Source organism: Parambassis ranga, chromosome 12 (assembly GCF_900634625.1).
Source record: "Parambassis ranga chromosome 12, fParRan2.1, whole genome shotgun sequence".
NCBI classification, from domain to species: domain Eukaryota; kingdom Metazoa; phylum Chordata; class Actinopteri; family Ambassidae; genus Parambassis; species Parambassis ranga.
The window spans coordinates 11,579,548-11,598,097 of NC_041032.1; the positions used below are offsets into that span (position 1 = coordinate 11,579,548).

The 18,550-nt window shown below is 40.3% G+C and overlaps 1 protein-coding gene across 15 annotated transcripts in view; it reads left to right on the forward strand.

Annotated features, from left to right (window-relative positions):
* The first annotated feature begins 1,381 nt into the window (after positions 1-1,381).
* fnbp1b (formin binding protein 1b) overlaps positions 1,382-18,550 on the forward strand; it is a 46,001-nt gene continuing 28,832 nt past the window's right edge. For 14 of the 15 annotated variants that reach the window (XM_028417153.1, XM_028417155.1, XM_028417150.1 and 11 more), the window contains exons 1-2: positions 15,214-15,349; positions 15,933-16,048. In XM_028417153.1, coding sequence (XP_028272954.1) covers positions 15,308-15,349; positions 15,933-16,048 — 158 coding nt within the window. In that variant the 5' untranslated portion in view covers positions 15,214-15,307. Of the gene's footprint in view, positions 1,858-15,213; positions 15,350-15,932; positions 16,049-18,550 lie in introns of those variants that run through there. The other variant, XM_028417154.1, reaches the window with a different exon arrangement.

Below are 18,550 nucleotides of genomic sequence, written 5' to 3' on the forward strand. Positions count from 1 at the left end.
AGAGTTATTTTAAGTATCACACATTATATAGATGTGTTCATGTATTTGTGGCAGGATCAGTTTCCTGTCTTCAGGGTGTATTTAGATGATTTTTAAGGGCGATTAGAGCATGTTTACCTTGCACACACAATTGGCTAGACTACAGAAATTTAGAATATATTATAAATGCAGTTTTTAATGCGTAAAAAAAGATATTGATCTTATAGGGATAGATTGATTGGTCACATTAAATATATTGAAACACACAGACACATGTGAGAATGGGCTAAAGGCCTCACTAACGGTACTTGTGCGCCCCCTGTTGGTGATTTAAATCTTCATGAAATGTAATCAATTTCTTAGATTTTGTTTGTCCTTTCAAATCAACACCACAAGTCACACAGTGTCATATTTATTTGTCTGCACAAGAATTTTTCTAAATATAATTTTTGTATAATTAGTATTTACAAACAGATTGTAACAGTTTAAAAACTGGCATACATACATTTAATGGAATGTCAGTTCTATCAGATGCAGCCCAATTTGAATATTTGCACAGTTTGTGTCCAACAATCTGCTGAAGCCTTCAATAGCATGACATTATTGTCATGATTGTATTTTCACCTGCAAGCTCTGGTTTCCACCAGTAGGTGGCAGTGCTGTTGCAGCAATACAGGCCATACCATTGACAATGAATTCATCATGCCTCATATTAAAGAGATCATCACCATAAATGTTAACATAACATAAATCAGAAAAAATTAGAACGATAAGTGTCTGATAATGTGAATCAACAATATAATGGCATGGGTATATCAATATTTTTGGCTTCTTTGACAACAGAGCTCCATGACATCATAATATTTATCAATGAATTGATATATCTATATTGTCTCTTAAAAATCAAGAGAAACAGACAAAGCATGTCTGAGATTTATGCCAAAGCTATGTTACATACAAACTATATAAGCTATAATGAGACACTACAAATTAAAATAAAGATGTAAATTCACTGACCACCTGTTGGTGATCAAAGTTTTAAATAAATTCACAATAAATGCACATTTTTCGGCAGACCTCAACTCACTTTAGCTGCTTTTTTTGTCAGAATTATGGCACATCTATAAGCTCATGTAACATCCTGTGAGAAAAGCAGTTGTTGTGGCTGCTGAGTAATAGTCTATGGGGTGTTGTCAGTAGCACGATGCATGATTATTAACAAGGAAAGAGAAAGTTGCCCAGAGGTAGAGCTTGTGTGTTTGTGCGTGTGGGGGGGGGAGCGTTCAATGAAACATCTGCCATGGGTGGTGACCTTCCCGAGCTTCCCTCCCTCCCTCCCTTCCTCCCTTTCCTATACCTCCTCCCCCCTACTGTGTTGCCCCAGCATTCATTTGCAAATAGGGCCTCTCTCACCAGTGGTGACTGAGCAGAGGTATTGGTAAAGGCTTTAGTAGCCTTTACACACACACACACACACACACACACACACGCCATTTTTTTCATCTTCTTGCTCGTGCACGCGCAAGAGCAGCTGTCATTGAGTCGAAGCGGGTGCCCGCGAACTGCATGTAGCGAGACTATCCTGTTTGAAGATTATGCTGCTGCAGCTCCTGGCCATCTTGTATCAGACAGGATGAAACTCTGAAAGAAAAAAAAAAAACTACCAGCACCAGAGTCAGGAGCGTATTTTATTTTATTTTATTTTATTTTTTTCTATTTTTGACAGGCGGATAACGACCACACACAGAGGACAACAAGAAAAAAAAAAATTACGAAAAAAATAAATAAAAAAATAAATCACCGAACAACCCTCAGACGAGTTGTGGATTATTCCGAGGACATCGCGCTGAAACCATGAGCTGGGGGTCAGAGCTATGGGTGAGTCTCAATGCACTTGTAACGTCTGTTATCGAGTCTGTGCTGCTGTTATAACGGTTCGCAGATAATATAAGTATATAAACACGCCCGCGACAATGCGCAGTGACTCCATATTTTCTTTGCCGCTGAATCGACGTTTAGCATGCGTCGCTTTGTGGGTAACAGCGGTGCCGTTATTAGCTAACGTTGGCGGGGGGCTAATTTACCAATAGTCACTAACGATAATGCTTCAAACGATGTGTTGCTATCGAAGAGCATATGTGTGGATAGCTCAGTGTTAGCATCCATTTTGGTCTACATTTCAAACCATGCTTTGCGCACACCCCCTCATAACATAGCAAATCCCAGCTCCAGCGGTGCCAAGCCGCTGTTGTTGAGTGTGTGTGTGTCTGTCTCTGTGTGTGTGTTCATGTTGCAGTGACACCGTGTTTTAGTAAACGTGATAAACGTGTAACCAGCAGGTACAAATCCACACACCGTGTGTGTCTGAGGAAGTAGGGGAAAGTACCTGAGGTCCTCATTTATTTGTAAGGCACAAAGACACTGCTATGTATTGACAAGCAGGGGTTAATATCATATTTAAGCCAGATTTATGATAATAAATAGGAAAAATATGATGTAATTTAACAATTATTTGGAGGTTTTAAATCTGGAGTTTGAATACGCAGAAGATTTAGGGTTTAAATAATTTAAGCAGAAGATCCTCCTCCATAGTTGTCACAAAATCTGGATCTTATTCATGTTTAATTTGGTTTGTCACGCTACCAATTCAAGACAAAGGAGAAGCCCATGCAGTGACCTTACTACAATAAATTCCTCTACCATGATGTCACTCTCCATCTTACTGAAATTGAACCTATTACAACCCTTATCAAGCCGGTATCACTGGTATTCTCCTGGTGCAGTATACAGACACACATACTCACACATGCAGAGCAAGAAAGCCGTAATGAAGATTACAGGACGCGTGTTGAACTATTTTATACTTGATAATAAGCAGTTATGCTGGGTAGAATTCCTGTTGTCAGGGTTTCGTTTCAGTGGCTGAAGGTGGAACTGATCCACTGGAGAAGCAGTCACTCTATGCTGACAAATTACCTGGCAGAGGTGCTGATGTTTTCAGTATATATAAGAGTGTGTACATGTTTGCAAGCTGCTGCAATGAGCTGAACCTGAAAAAAGGGGTCAGAGGATATTGACATAAACTCTTGCTGCACCTAAATATTTGTGTCAACAACATCCTGGCTTAGTTTTGATCTGAAGGTCTCTGAATCTGCACCTGATAACATCTTACGGATGCACGTTTTGCAGTCTTAAAGTTAATACTTATGCTTTGTTTCCCTTCTCTGCCGAGCAGCACAGGGAGTCTGGACATGGTTAAATAGGGATGTGTTTTCCTTTCTAAGAAAAAAAAGGAGAGGGGGGAGGCCCTCCTGAATTCTACAGTAATTTACCTGGTCCAAAGTTCACAAAAAAACCCACCAGCGCTCCACATTCTTTGCATTTCCCTGTGTTGTCAGTGTATTTTTACCTTTCTGCTGCTAAGCTTCAGTGAGGAAAAACTCTCACCCAGGTAGTCATGCAAAGGTAGCCTTAAGGTACTTAAGAGGCGTTCAAGTACACCTTTGGGTCTGGAGAATGTTTGCAAGTTTTTTTTTTTAAACACAGACTGAGGTTTTGCAGAGAATAATGTATTACAACCAGATGCTTGGCTTTTTTTCCTTTAGTGGGTTGAATGGTATCCAGACACTTGTTTCTTTAATGTTAGTCTCTGCAACAGAGAGGCAGACTGAGTTTACAGGTGGCTGAATGCACATCGCTTGTTGTCTCAGCCTAGTAACAGTGAAACATATAAACTCCTGCTTGGCTGCATGTGGTGGTGGCGGCTGCACGTTTGGTAAAGGATGAAGCTCCACATACGTGACACTTGTTTCATCCTGTTGTTCCCCGCAGTGAACAGGAAAGTAAGTGATATTTCAGGAAGGGAAGTGAGTGTCAAGCTGGGTTTCTCAACCTCTCACTAACACGAGGATGTTGCGGTGAGACTTTGCAAATAGGTCTCACTTTGTTGCTGCGTTCACTTTTTTTTTAATGCAACAGAGTATTCATCTTTAGACGATTCTGATAGGGTAAATAAATAAACAAAAAGGATTCTTGTGGGCCTCAGTTGTGGCTCAACGTGAAATGTTGACTTCACAGTGTTGAATACCTTTAGCACAACATCATAGCACTAATTATAGTATTCACCAAATTCCTAAAGACATACTCAAGGAATGTTGGCTACCATCACTGTCCTGTCTTTGTAATATTAAAGACACCAAGAGAAGTGTTCCAAAAACCAGTATTTGAGAAGAGCCTAGCTGTCTCTGTAAACATTGACTCAGTCTCTGTTGTTGCCGTAGAGTACTTACTGTACTCTAGAGAAGAGAGTTCTAGATGTTAGTACTAAAGTTGTTGCCATATTATTTGGGATTGACAGTTGTTTATTTTAATTTTCTCCAGTGAAACAGAATCACATGCATACACAGTAAAAACCCTGAAAAACCTACTAAATAGGCATTATGTACAAATTCAACCACGGAAGAAGGAAGTCACGTGTGGGGAAACATGTGACTGTTTCACACTGGAACTAGGGTCAGAAGAAAAAATGAAATTATACTTACAACAACTAACTACAGTGGAGTTAGGCTCAGAATAACATTTCTAAATCATGCCAGATACATGCCTCAAGTATTGCACAAAGCCTGAAGGAAGGCAGGCCACAATATTTCCTCTGGCTGAGGAGCAGAGGTGCAGAGGTGCCACTACTACCGTACACTAGAGCATTTCAAACAAAATTGTGGTCATACCACACACACTGTTTTTTCATTATATATATCAACAGTACGTGAGTAGCAAAAAGTGAAAAAAAAACCTCATCCTATGGCTTCATGTTAAAAACGTGTGACTGCTGCATCTTTCCACTATGACACACCTTAACTGTTTCACTTCTCTTGTGCGGCAGGTAATTTGGGAACTCGATGTAGGCTTTTTTTTCTCACACAGTAGTCCACAAACTCTTTATAGGCTGCAGAATGTAAGAGTGTCTCTTCCTGTCCCTGTCCTTATTAATGAAGCAGCATGGACAAGGTAGAAACTTTACTCAAAGAGCAGCAGCTTAAGGTGAGTTCAACAAAACAATAATACTCCAAAAATGGTTACTGACTGAACTTATATCTGTGTCTGTTTCATGTTGATCAGATGTTTTGTTTGTTCAGTGTAACTCATGGTTAGTTAGTTGTCTTGCCATCGACGTCTCCAGGGGCAAATTCTCTCTTTAAATTGTAGGTGAACTTCCCTAATGTAATTTAAAAGGGAAGGTGGTATTGTCTGGAGTTAAGCTTGTGAAAAATCGTATCGCGTGCAATTAATCGCCAGAAAAACTGTCACCGTTTAATATTTGCCACTTATCGATTACGGCGATTACGACATGGCGCATTTTTGTGTGCGACGTACTAACACCCGCAAGCACGCACATTTGAGCCCACAATAACAATAATGGCGGAAGGCAGTTGTATTCAGTTAAATGATGCGGAGCAGCGCGTTCCTAACAGAGGTTCAACGTCTGTCACCATAAGCCGGAGTACGAAGAAAGCCGAAGAAAGCGCAACGAGGACACAACGCCGGCTACAGCTTAAGAATGGTCCTCTGACACCCGAGTCTCCGACACATGCGCAGTAGCTCATGAAGCAATTGTTTCGAACCACTGTGCCAAGGCTTGCTTCGGTCACGTGACTAGTGACGTTTGAACCACTTCAGTGACAGCAGTTGAGCACTTCAAAGCGTGGAGCGTTGGTTGTTGCCATAGTAACTTAATGTTTGCTCGTATCAAAAGAATGAACGTCCACTGGAAAAGCTGCCTACCGATCTTTACTATTGGCCCCACAGCAAGAAAGGAAACCATCACAACAGTGAAGTCTCCTCCAGCAGATGTTGGAAAGAATTCCACTCAGCTGATAATCCGCGATATGTTTCGTCATTGTGCTCCTTACGACCAAACCAAGCGCTGGAAGGAAGTAATGCAGGTTGATTTGCACAGACATACATTTAATGTGAATTGTCCGGTTTGTTTGTTTTTTCTGCTGCTGTACTGCTGTGCTCTACAGTATGTGAGTGAAAACATGCACTAGTGTGTGACACAGGTTACACAGACACATTTTTTTTAACTTGAAATCATCACTGATGTGATTTTTCTAAACTTATTTGTCCTGTTTAATTTTAATGTTGATATGCACTGCTCTGTGACCTTAAGATTAGAACATTTGAAGGACAAAGTTACTTTAAATGTTTGCTTCATTATTATTTTGCAGCGTTTTGCATTGTGCATCTTATCAATACATATTTCAAACATGGCTGGTTGGTGCCTAATCACTAATTACCAGCTTAACCTGTTAGAATGAAGTAGTTAACTTGACTGATGATTTTAGAACAATGTGGCGATTTGAGAGTCAAAAACATGTAATTGTCATCAATTAATCAACAAATTAATCGTTATTTATCGTGATTAGTTTTTTTGCCAATATCACCCAACCCTAGTCTGGAAAAGCCTTTTAAATGCCTCTTGTTTTTTCTTGTGCTGTTAAGTGTCGTTCCAGACTTTTGCCAGAGGGCCACAGACAGAATAGTTCAATCAAAACATAATGGTCTTGTTTGTGTAGATTTCAGTCATGCATTCACAGCAGCAGCGAGATATCAGGGCCAATCTTCTGGTGGTGGTGGTGGTGGTTGAAGCAGTCTGGTGTTAGACTCCTCAGCCTGATCCCCTGCTGTTCACTTGACATTTGGGGCACTTCCAGGGCCGAAACCTGAGCTACTTTGTTTCCTTCTGTCAGTGTGTTGCAGTTGGTGGGGGTCAGAGACTGATACCTTTGGCAAACTCCCCATTAAATCTTATACTCATCGCCACCCACCTGCTGACTCAGTGATACGACCTAGTCCTCTCCCCTTTCTTTGAACCTCTGTGATGGTAAAATGGTGATGAATGGATGCATCTGCTCTGAAAGCCTCTAGACTGCACCCTGGGGAGTGAGGAGCAGAGAGAAAGAGAAGTCAGTGAAGGAATCGTTACACCGAAAAAGCTCACATAGACAAATATATGCATATACATATCTGTTTTGTTGGAACCTTTGATTTAAAAGTTTTTTTGTTAACGGAGAAAATCAGTTTCAGGTGTTGATGACCACGTTTCATTCCTTTGCTTCCTCAAATCTCACCAGGAACAGTCAGATCTGTTTTGTCATCCTGTCCATGAAAATGTGACTCAGTCCTTCCTAGCAAAGGCTGTTGCAGTCTCTAATCTTTTGTCACCACTTCTTCTGTTATTTGTAAAAGTCAGTCTCTAATCACTACTGTGACAGTGGAAATTATACTTCAGTCACTCAGACCTCTGACACAGAGTGTTGTCACCCGAGCCTCATAGCCGCTCGTGTTCTCCTAATCACCGTTTTATTGTACTACAATACTGTAAGAGTGATTTGTTCTATAGGGCAGCGATGGCATTGAGTTTCCCTCCGCAGCAGAGTAATGGAGTAACACTAGTGGGGAGAACATTGCTATGTCACTGTATTGTTGGCTGTTTTATGGCTATTGAAGGGGAGGAATTGTGAACAAAAGGCTACAACAGTGTCCTTTTAAAGTATGCATGCCTTCCCATTGTAGATAAGCTCACAAGTGAAGTAGCACGTCCAGTTAACTAAAAGAACATTCAAAAATAGGTTGAGTTGAGTTCCGCTGACCCCTTTTTGCTGCTGGAAACAGCTGCAGTAGGCACATGACCATAGAACAATGGAAGAAGAAGGCCTGACAGACAGGTGTGCTGTATACCAATGGAAAAGATGGCAGCAGAATGTACTAAGGGAAGCAACTATGTGATTTTTTTAAGCAGCTATGTGTCATAAGTTTGCACATGAGTATGACACAAAGTCATCTCAAACTTTCTTATGACATATTTCTGCTTTTTTCATGTCACTTGGTGTGGTCAGTACACACAGGCAGTGCCATGCAGACCTCTTTCTCAGTAATGAAAACTGCCTAGTTCAACTATGCAGTTGCCACACATTTGTCTCCCATGATTTTAAAGTATTCTACTTATATTGAGATCATTTCAGCATTTATTCCAGCACACTCACTGCCTCACTATTTCTCTCTTGCTCTTTCCTCTTTCCTTTTTTCTTTCATGGCTTACATGGCTTGATGGCTCCAACTCTAATGTAGCCTCTTAGCTTTATAAACATCTTTGTACATGGTTTCTAAGCTTTTCCTTTTAAAATGTGATTTCATTAATGAGCTTGAGGAGGCTTCCTGCATGGCAAAATCAGTGTGTTGCAGTTCTGCTGGAAACTGCAGGGGGAAAAAATGTGGAGTGCAGGAGTGTGTGGGTGGTAGTGAAAGTAATTTCTAAATTTTATCCAGCATTCAGCCTTTCTTTTATACGCAAACAAGTTTAGATGTCTCTCTGAAGAGGTGTTCCACCCTCAGTATATTGAACGTTAGCATGATGGAAAACACTGCCTTCTTCTCATAATAGTTTATCAAACACACTGACAGATCAGAGCCTCTCTTATGAGTAATGTGCTCACTATGTCAGGCCATCTTTACTCATATACTGAGATGAGGCTTTTAAGGGTGGAGTGAAAGTGCTGCCACATAGAAGGAACTGTACAGAGAATTCAGCTCATATGTATACCATGTCCTCTGAGACCTTTATACCTCCCAAAAATAAAGGTAGGTATTTTATCACTGGTAGAAAAAGGAGAGAAGGAGAGATTTGAGCTATCGTCTCCAAGTCCTAGCTGCTTTAAACTACAGTAGACTAGACAATATAGCAGCAGGGGATCTCAAATAACAATCTCTGTGTACTGCAAGAGGAGATCCAACATCTTCCCCCCCTAGACCTCACATGAAATAATTGTTTATTTGGAGTGAATGTGCAGTGATAGCCTATCCCTAGATCTGCTAATAAACTATTAAATTTATTGGGAGGAAAACCGTATTAGCAGCAGCTCTATTTTTATTTTTTAAATGTTAGCACACGATACTTAGAAAAAAACAGTGTTGTTTTAAAATAGAAACCCTGCTCATTTGGCTCCACTAGTTGCATTTTCTTGTCATGACACTGTCTGCACTTTAATGCTTGTGAGATATTTAATAGGTTAATACTTCATCTGCAACACTTTTATTCAGACTCAAATGTTCTTCAAGGAAGTGATTTGACTCCTTGAGCCTTTGCAAGAAGAGATCTTACATGACACTGACAGGAAAAGCTTTAGACGGATCTATTTATGAACTGAAACTGTAACCAAGACACACGGGTCTCAGTGTAAAACATGTTTTATCTTCTCTTTCATTTACTTCCACAGTGTTTGCCAACAGACTTAATTATAAGCCAGTGCAGTTTGTTTGTGTGTTATTTTTCACTGGCAACCGTGATTACATTTAAAGACTGACACCTATTGGCAAGGAAGTATAGTAATCATGCAGGTTATATTTTTGACACTCTGCAAAGCAACAAGTAGTTATAGTCTGTTCTTCAGTGGAAAAGGATTCCATGAGACATGTCACGGCAGCACGAGGCACGACTGTCTTAACAAGACATTCACCTGAGACCTGTGCAGCATCTGTGCAATTAGTGGACAGCTGAACAGGGCTGTCATTTGCATGTTTCATGCCAGTGGACACAGGAAGATGACAAAACATCATACTCCACAGATTCCGTTAAACATTTTGACTAAATGACCACAAGTGCGTTGTGTAATGCTGATATAGCATATTAGCTTATTTTGTCTGTAAACTAACTTCAAGAAAATGTGCATGTCTACTTTAGTTTAGGTGTATGAACACTCACCAAATCAGCCAGTACCAGAGTGATGCTGATAGGGATTCATTCCGCAATCAATACTCAGTTCAGTTGGCCATGTCAATATAATGTTATAAAGCTTATTGCCTGAGAGACAGCCAGCCTATCACAGACAACATTGGACTGCCTCCCAACTCATTTGCTGAATGAATGAGAGAAGATATTTAACTGAAGTTTACTATGTTGACATAGATCAGTACATAAAGTGTCATTACAGCTGCCTTATACTGGACATACACTAAAGTGCAAAGGTTTCCTTCATACCAGAGATTGTTATATAAGATTTAAAGAGCTTTATCCGCAAAAAAAGAACAAAAACAGCTCAGCAGGAACAATGGCTAATGTGTGTTTGCTGGTCTGGTAGGATTAATCCACAGAGAAGCCTATTGGGTGGTAAAGGTTGTAAGAAGGGAGGTGTAGTAATCAGATTAATAATGACGTCATTTAATCAAGTTTTGTACTGGTTGAAGCATTTCTACAGTTTTCTGTCATTTGACTTTTTTGTTTGGGCTGCATTTGGTGAGCTTCGACTGACCCTCATCAGAGGACAGTATTTTGCGTCTTTTAACATTCATCTGTTCAACCGACACTTGTTCTGTTGTATTTTATCCCCCTGAGATGGATTAACTTCCCCCCCGGGACTCCTTTTTCTACTCTGCTGTTGCATGTATGCTGCGACCATGTTGCGCAGAAGAAGTGAGTTTTTTGTCTTTCTGGACAGTGCTCGTTCTGTTAAAGCTGTAAAAGAAGAGCAAAAACAAGAGGATCTATTAAGTCCTGATGAAGAGTACCTGCAGTTGCTGCTGCAGATGAAGATGACCAGTGCTGTAAGTGTTAAGGCTCCTGGATTCAGTCAGATTAGATGGTGTACAATCCCTGAGAGATATGATTCATAAAATGAATAACTTGTTGCTTTCTTTTGAAGCTGTAACTGTCTTTTTTTGTCCATGAATGAGTTGACCACCCTTCCAGTTACTATGACTCACGGGCAGAGGCAGCAGTTTTGTGTTACTTAACTACCCCATAATGTTTTCTTACAACCACTCGGACATTAAACTTCTTGACACTGGGCACAGTTATGTGTGCCACACACATATGAATTTACCAACACACATGGCTTAAGTTTCAGACTGGCAGAAGCGTTGTTTCTATAAATAACTACATGGCATGCAAACAAGGGCTCCTACACATAAGGTCACCCGCTGCCCCAAACAGCTGCTCATATTTTGCAGAAAGTTTTTTTTTGTGCACGTGTGCGTTTGCGTTTGGACGTGTGCCTTATTCATTTTCATTTTCATGTAATCCAGCAGTAGACAGTAGATGACTGGTCCTGAATAGTGATAATCAGTACAAGTCTCTCAGTACATGTCAGTTCAAATTCGTTGCCTTGTATAAACATAGCAACCTGTTATTATGAAGCATATGCGGAAATCAAAGGGTAAAATTAGATTTTTTTTTTACATAATCCATCTTTGTTGATGTGTGTGCACATATGTGTGTCACTTTTTTCCAGTGTCTCCTCTGTGACACAGAGGTTACACCGGGCTATAAAGTCATTGTTCCGCCCCGCTTTCTTGGACAAAGCATGGTGTGTATTAGAGTAGGGTTTGGCATCTTCATCAAATATTTGTTCCTGCTGTTGGACGCCCACTATAGTCAGACACAGTGAAACGCTGCTTCTCTTAGCATTTGTCCAGTCTACTGTGGTCAGTGTGAAGTTGCGTGCGTGACTTGACGAACAAGTGCAGGGGGCATTTTGGCATTTTGTGCATTATTCACGGAAGAGTTGGCTTTGCTTTTGATGAACAATTGGACTGTTTGTTTGTTGTTTCATTTGGCAGGACCTTCACAGTCTAATGAACAGTTCTGGTTTCTTACTCACCCTACTCATTTGCATGCAATGCAATGCAGTTTGAGGTTTGCTACCTTTTAAGAGTCCTAAAAACTAGACTACTAACTAACTACCGTCAAACATCCGCCACATTTTACCCCAGTATACAGTATTACTGGGTTTCTGTTAAAATCGACCCACCGGTCAAAATGTTCAGTGAATATATTCCCTACAACTATAATTTGAATTTTGAATCAAAGAAATTACAAGTGAGGACAAGGTTACTCTCTGTAGAACCGCATCAAAACAGCACCTATGTGATAATGAGCATTTGGAGAGACACTGCACACTTTTGATTTTAATTAAACACACTATGCAATATTTGGTAAATTTCTCTATCACCCTCATCTGTGCACTCTTTACACTACCAGTTAGATTAATTACTAAGACTTATTTCAAACTGTAAGGCACTGATCAGTTGAGCATTTATATGTTTTATTTTATATCTTAGTCAGCAATTTCCCTTTCCTTGCTTTCTCTCCTCCAGTAACCAATTATTTCTCATCTCTTGCAAAGGTGTATTGATTTTTTTTCTGTGATCGTCCAAGCAGCAAACCTCTACAGAGGCGGTAAAGCTCCAATAAAACAAGAAATGTCCCCAGGAGTATTTGTTGTAAAATCCGTGTACGGTACCCATTTTACTGCTCTAACACAGGGTCTGTACATTTCAACCCAAATGGTTCTTATATAGCATGCAGTCATTCAGGGCTATAGATAAACACATTGAATTTGCATTAACCATACCAAATTCCTCATAATAAATAACTTCCTTGTTATGCAGTAGGTTCTGTGGATATTTAAAAATATGAATGTTATGCTAAAACTGGTTGAATTTCCACTGGGTGGGTTAATAATAACTTGGTGTTTTCAATTTCAGTAACTGAGGCCAGTTTATTATACTGATGTGGTGGAAATTTTTCTAAATTTCTGAACCTTGAGAGAATTACCCTTCTGGAAATTCTCAAGAGTAGAAAGTCATACCACATAATTTCAGATTATATTTCAGTGGTATTTAGAAGTCAACACTAGATATTCTTATGTGGTTACATTTCACTTAGATCATGTGCACGTTTATATCTTGGTGGCCTTTCTTTGCCTCCGGGATATGAATGACCATATCAAGGCAATATAAAAGTACAAGCTCACCTCTGCCTTTGTGTTGGTGTTTGGTCTGCATTAAACTGGAGGAAAATAGAAAATCTCCCAGCTGAAGGGATGCAGGTCACTGACTTTCAGTATGAGTGAGATCAAGACTGAAATAATGTGCATTAGTTCAGATTAACTGGCCATCCTATACATTAACCTGCACCATAATCCCTATCGCTACTTATGAAGGGTTGGAGGTCAGGAGGCTGATCCGTAAATAAGCATGCATTTGTTTTCTTACAGCCCATGAGCAACCTACATATATTTAGTAACTGCTAAGTGTCTCCTTTGTTCTCGGTTTGAATCTGTTTCACATTTCCTGGATGATAAAAAAATATTTAGCTGCTCAGCTCTATTTATTTTCTTTTGTGTACTACCACAATAGTACATGCATCACAGTGAGTGGGACTCTGTCCTAAAATAACAAGCTGAGAGGGCCTGCTGCATCTCTTTGAGGGATCCCCCCACTTTTTATCCTCTTGTTGGAACAAGGTCAGGTGTCAGAGGCCGCAGATGAAAGAATTGAAGTAAGTCAGGGGCAGGAGCAGGAGTTAGTCTTTGGGGGAGGTTTCTGTGTGGTGTGCAAAGGCAGACTTGACTTTTACCAAATTAATTGAGAATAGTTACATGTAACCTTGGCACACTGCTGCTTTATAGTTTCCATTGCTGTGACAAAGCAAAATGTGAATGGAAAATGATTTGTATCTTTACTGTGGGAAAATAATCATTCCTAGCAATAGAGCTACAGTGTGCATTAATAAGTTATACAAATACCAATAATACAAATCTGAATTGCAGTACTCCAGTTTAAAATGTTTCTGTGCATTTAGTGTATTTGATAGTTAGGTCACATGTCCACGTGCACCACATCATTTGCTTATATCATTGAATCTGTTCCCTTATATCTAGCCTGACAGAAATGTATTTCCAATGAGGGGTGAATACGAGCTGAAATGTCAGGAGGGTGATGTAATGAGCAGAGTATATGCTTGTGTTGTTTTCTTTGATAGTTCTCCTCCCCGATTCATAATTTATTAAACAGCTCTTGTAGCTTTGTTTAATGGCTTTTCCATTTCACTCTAGCTCTTTCCCAGTGATGCTAGCAAAGATTCATGAGCTCAGAGTGACTCGTCATATTGCTACATAAGCATACATAAGCTTTGTGCTGCTGTTTTAATTTTGTTATTATATTATTCCATTTGGTACAGTGAAGAAGAGGCCACAGCAGGATAGGCTAGTCCCCGCTAAATTTAATCCCCTCCCATGTAATCCCGCCTCTTCTGTCATTTCTGTGCCTTTCAAACCCCCCTCTCTCTGTTTTCCTCTCCCTCACTATCCTCCTCTCCCATCCCACTTATTTCCACCTTACGCCTCATGGAGCATTAAGCCTGAATGCTGTGTGCAGCCGTGGCCTCAGTCTGTGTTTGAGTGATCCAGTGCTGCACTGCTTCTCTCTGGGATTCCTCCTCCTTCCAGACAATCAGGAATTACTTGCTACAACAGCACAGTTTCTTTTGTTATTGTGTGGGAGTTGGATCAGCGGACATTATTCCCAAACACGCTCTCACTAATCTGCTTCACTTTGGATACCTGGAAAATGGTCTTGTGGGTGCCCTGTGCAGCCTAACCTCAGCTTTTGTGTTGTGCTAAGTTGGAGGGTGGATAATTTGGATGGACATTTTCTGGATTTGGATGGTTCAAAAGGGTCCACATTCCAGGCTGAGACACGGTGGATAAGATGGTGCCCCTGCAAAAAAGGGTAATCTGAGTTATGTGTGCGGAGGAGGAGAGGAGGGTTTTATGTGCATGATGTTTCTCTACTGTGACGTGCTGCTTGTTGTGCTCTGAATGCACACTCATAGTGAAGTAAATGTTTGAATACTTTAATTGACACATGGGTGTGTGAGTAAGCATGCAATGCTTTTGGACATTAAGAGGGAATGGATGAGTGTTGCAGAAACTGGAGAGAGGGTGGATAGGAAGAGAGGAGAAGGACTGAGACAACAAAGAGGAGCAATGAGGCTAAGGGGCTGCCTCATTATTTCAGTAAAATGTCTAATTGTTCTTCTGTTGAGTGGCTTGTTAATGAGTAATTGCTCATTGAAACTGACTTACAATAATGACTGGAACCCCGCCCCCCATCCCCCATACCCACACACACAAATTGACCCAATTGTTTTGTTTTTCAAAGGTGTTCAGGAGATTTTTATCACAATTTATATGACATTATGTGACTTTTAGCAAAGGTACAACAACACAGTGTCCTGACGTTTTGCCATTCAATCAAAAAGACAGGTAGATGCATTTGAAGTGTCTTACAGTGCTGCTCAACTTTGTTGGCTTGATGGTTCCATCACCACAACCGCTTCCTGTATGTCTGACATGAAAGTGCGCTCTGTGCAAGATGCTTAAAGCAGTCCTTAAAGTACATTGTATGGTTTGCTTCAGAGAATTAGAGACTGTGCTGAATCCTCACCTGCTGCTAACTGTGAAGGGCTAGACGAGTGAAGATTTCAGACATGGTAGAGGAGAGGATGGGAGACTGTTGGAGCTACACCAAGGTTGCTTTTTTGTTCATCTTTAAAATTATACTCTTGTTTGGAAGTCAGTTAGCTGTGGTGTGTGTGTGTGTGTGTATGTGTTAATTGATATCCCAGATGAAATGCATTCTTTTTCTGAACTGATGAAATTCAGGACGTGACCTCAGCCAAGTAAAGGCTCATTTTTTTCCTCACAAGTCATGAACAAATCATGAATAATGAGTTCAGCCTGAACAGCTGTATTTGGTTATCAGTAGTGCATACTGCTAGTGCCTTTGTTTTTACTATGAGCTTCACTTACTCTTTGTACCAGACCACACGTTAAAATCTTATTAAGCATATTGGTAGAAAGCAAATGTCATAAGCTAACAGCGTTCAGTACGTTTCAGTCTGCGCCAGGTTTTGTGTGAAATGCATGATGTTGTTGCTTCTGTCTCATCAGAGACTGAGGATAAACACCTCGACTGACACATATGTGCCCAATAAGCTTGATTGATTTGATCTTTTGTTATGGTTTATATCTGTCTTTTGTAATAACAGTAAAGGATTGCTCCCTTTCCTGTTTTTGAATGATGTAATCATCACATCTTTTTCTTATCTGCAGGATCAGTTTGACAACTTAGAGAAGCACACACAGTGGGGGATCGAGTTTGTGGAGAAGTACACCAAATTTGTCAAGGAAAGATCAGAGATCGAAATCAACTATGCAAAACAAATTAGGTGAGTACTCAAACTGATATGTGTCTTAATTAGGCTGGATGGTTTTCATGCACAACACAGTTCAACAGCAGCATTTGATCTACTCAAGTGTCCTTGAAACAAGAGATTTAATCTTAACCGGCTCATTATGCAGCCGACCCTGACCTCTGACCTCCCTCTGGAGGAGGAAACTGATATGAAAAATCCCAAATGGGGGGTTGTCATATTATCTTAAAAAGCCTCCAATTTCACAGCAATACAGCTGTATAATTGTTTCTCTGCAGGGAAGGATAATTGCTATGTGTAAATGTAGAGCAACTGGAAGAGGATGTCTATTCCCTTTTCCATTCTTTCTAGTTTTTTTGTCTGTGAACAGTCTCTGCATCTCTCCTGCATGCATGCTGCCTGTTGTTGTTGCTAGCTTCAGCTTCAGGCAAGAGGAAGTCAGGTTGTGGGGGATGGGGTTGAGCTTGTGTTTCCATAGAGACTACAAGGTATCAGCCTTATCAACCCCAGGTCTGACCCAGATTTCCTTATATTTCCTCCAACCACATGTGTCTGCCCCGCCCCCTTCAATCCCCCTGCACACACACACACACACACACGATATTTTGGTGCACTCACTGATTTTCAAAGGCAGTGATGGGTGCATGGGCAGTTTTATGTGCAGAGAGAATGCATCTCCTAAGGCCTAATGCATCCCAGCACAGTAGGAGATATCCCCCCCAAATCTGCAAGCCTCCTCTTTAAAGAAGCTGGGCAATATGGCCAATGCTCTAAGTATGATCCCACCCTTAATTTCATCATGACTAGCCAATAGTATTCCAGTAATCACCCCCCTTACCATACCAGTCTACTTTTTTGAGAATTAAGTCAGCTAGAGATAATAGGACTAGCTGTCTGTGTTTACATGCAAAGACTACCAATGCACATGTCTCTATCTGATTACACTGCACTCATGTTAAACAGAAAAATATTTTTTTCACTGCATTGCTTTAAAATTGCCTTAAAATATACAGTTTCTACTTGCATATAGAATTGTATGTTCAATCAGTGCATCTGTCTGCAGCATGTTGGTCTCATCTTGTCATAGCAAGCTGGCTTTTATTAAACGTTAGGCTCCACGAATGGTGCGGATGTTTTCAGTCTGTGTGCCTATACAGTGAGCCCACTGTCAAAATGGGGCTGTTATCTAGCAGACACACATATGTGCACATTGGCTTGCTACAAATTAGGAAATTAGGACATACAGAGTGGACAGCCTGAGTCAGAGAGTTTCCTGGTGTTTTCTAACACACTGCTCCTTTGTTGCTGTGCTACTTGGCCATACCTTAGGACTAATTATCCCCTGTAATCAACTTAGCTCATGAAATCTGGCCTAATCCATCAGTCGCACTCATACCAAAAGATATGTGGGCTCTTAGATCTAATAAACTAATGGAATTGGCACTTTATCTAGTCCTCTTTTCATGTATCTGTGTTGTTGGGCAGACTTTTCTGTCTCTGGGCAGTTTGTGTTCACATGTTGACATGTAAAAAGAGGCACAGGTGTGTAGCTAATAGGATCAGCTAAAAGACTGGAGCAAATATAAGGATTAGTTGATTAATGATAGAAAAAAATCTTCAAGTTTTGAATGTTAAATTATTGTTCTTTACAGTTTTACAAGCCTAATGTAGAATACACTTGTCCACTGTATCTGAAAAAGGCCTGCAGAAGTGGGCCAGCTATCAGGGAGCAATTATTGATCAGTAGCTGTATAATTGAGGTCAGCAGTTAGTTGTGCTGACCGATATATCTTATTGTCATTGTGATCCCAATATGTGCAGTAAACACATCAAAAAAGACTGCCTGCAGCACACTGAACCAGAAAAGTCTTTCTGTTTACACTTGGCATACGTTCACACTAAAACATTTGACCTAGTAGATGAGAGCCCCGGAAACATGGGCCATGGAGTTATACCAATTAGCCAATATGATGAAGCTGTTAACTTTTAGATTAACTACTCCAAATTTGGTATCAAAGTTGGTTAGCATAATGGCCAAACAACGAGGAAACAATGAGGAAATTAGACATTTTCTCATTTGCCATTATATCATCTTTGTAATATTGCTTTTCTTATACTAAAAAACAGTGTATAACAGCCTAGATTCCTCACCAAATGAATGCCATCTGTGACTATTACTCTATTTTACACCCTTTCTATCACCATACCAACTACACACTCCACTAATCCATGAATAATCCTCTTTCCCTCCATTGGTGTAAACATGCACAATACTACAGTCTAGTCATTGCAGGGCAATGCATTAATACCTCCTCCCCCAAATTCCAGTCTGGCATAATCCATAACAAAGTGGAAATAAGGTCCTGCTAACAAAGAGAGACTGGGTGAGGGTAAAACAAGAGTGTGTATGTGTAGTATTCAGGACATTTTCTCCCTCTTGAGATCCCTAGCCCCACAAACACTCACCTACCCACACTCCTGTAATCCTCCTTCACAAAAGCTAACCTAATTTTGACA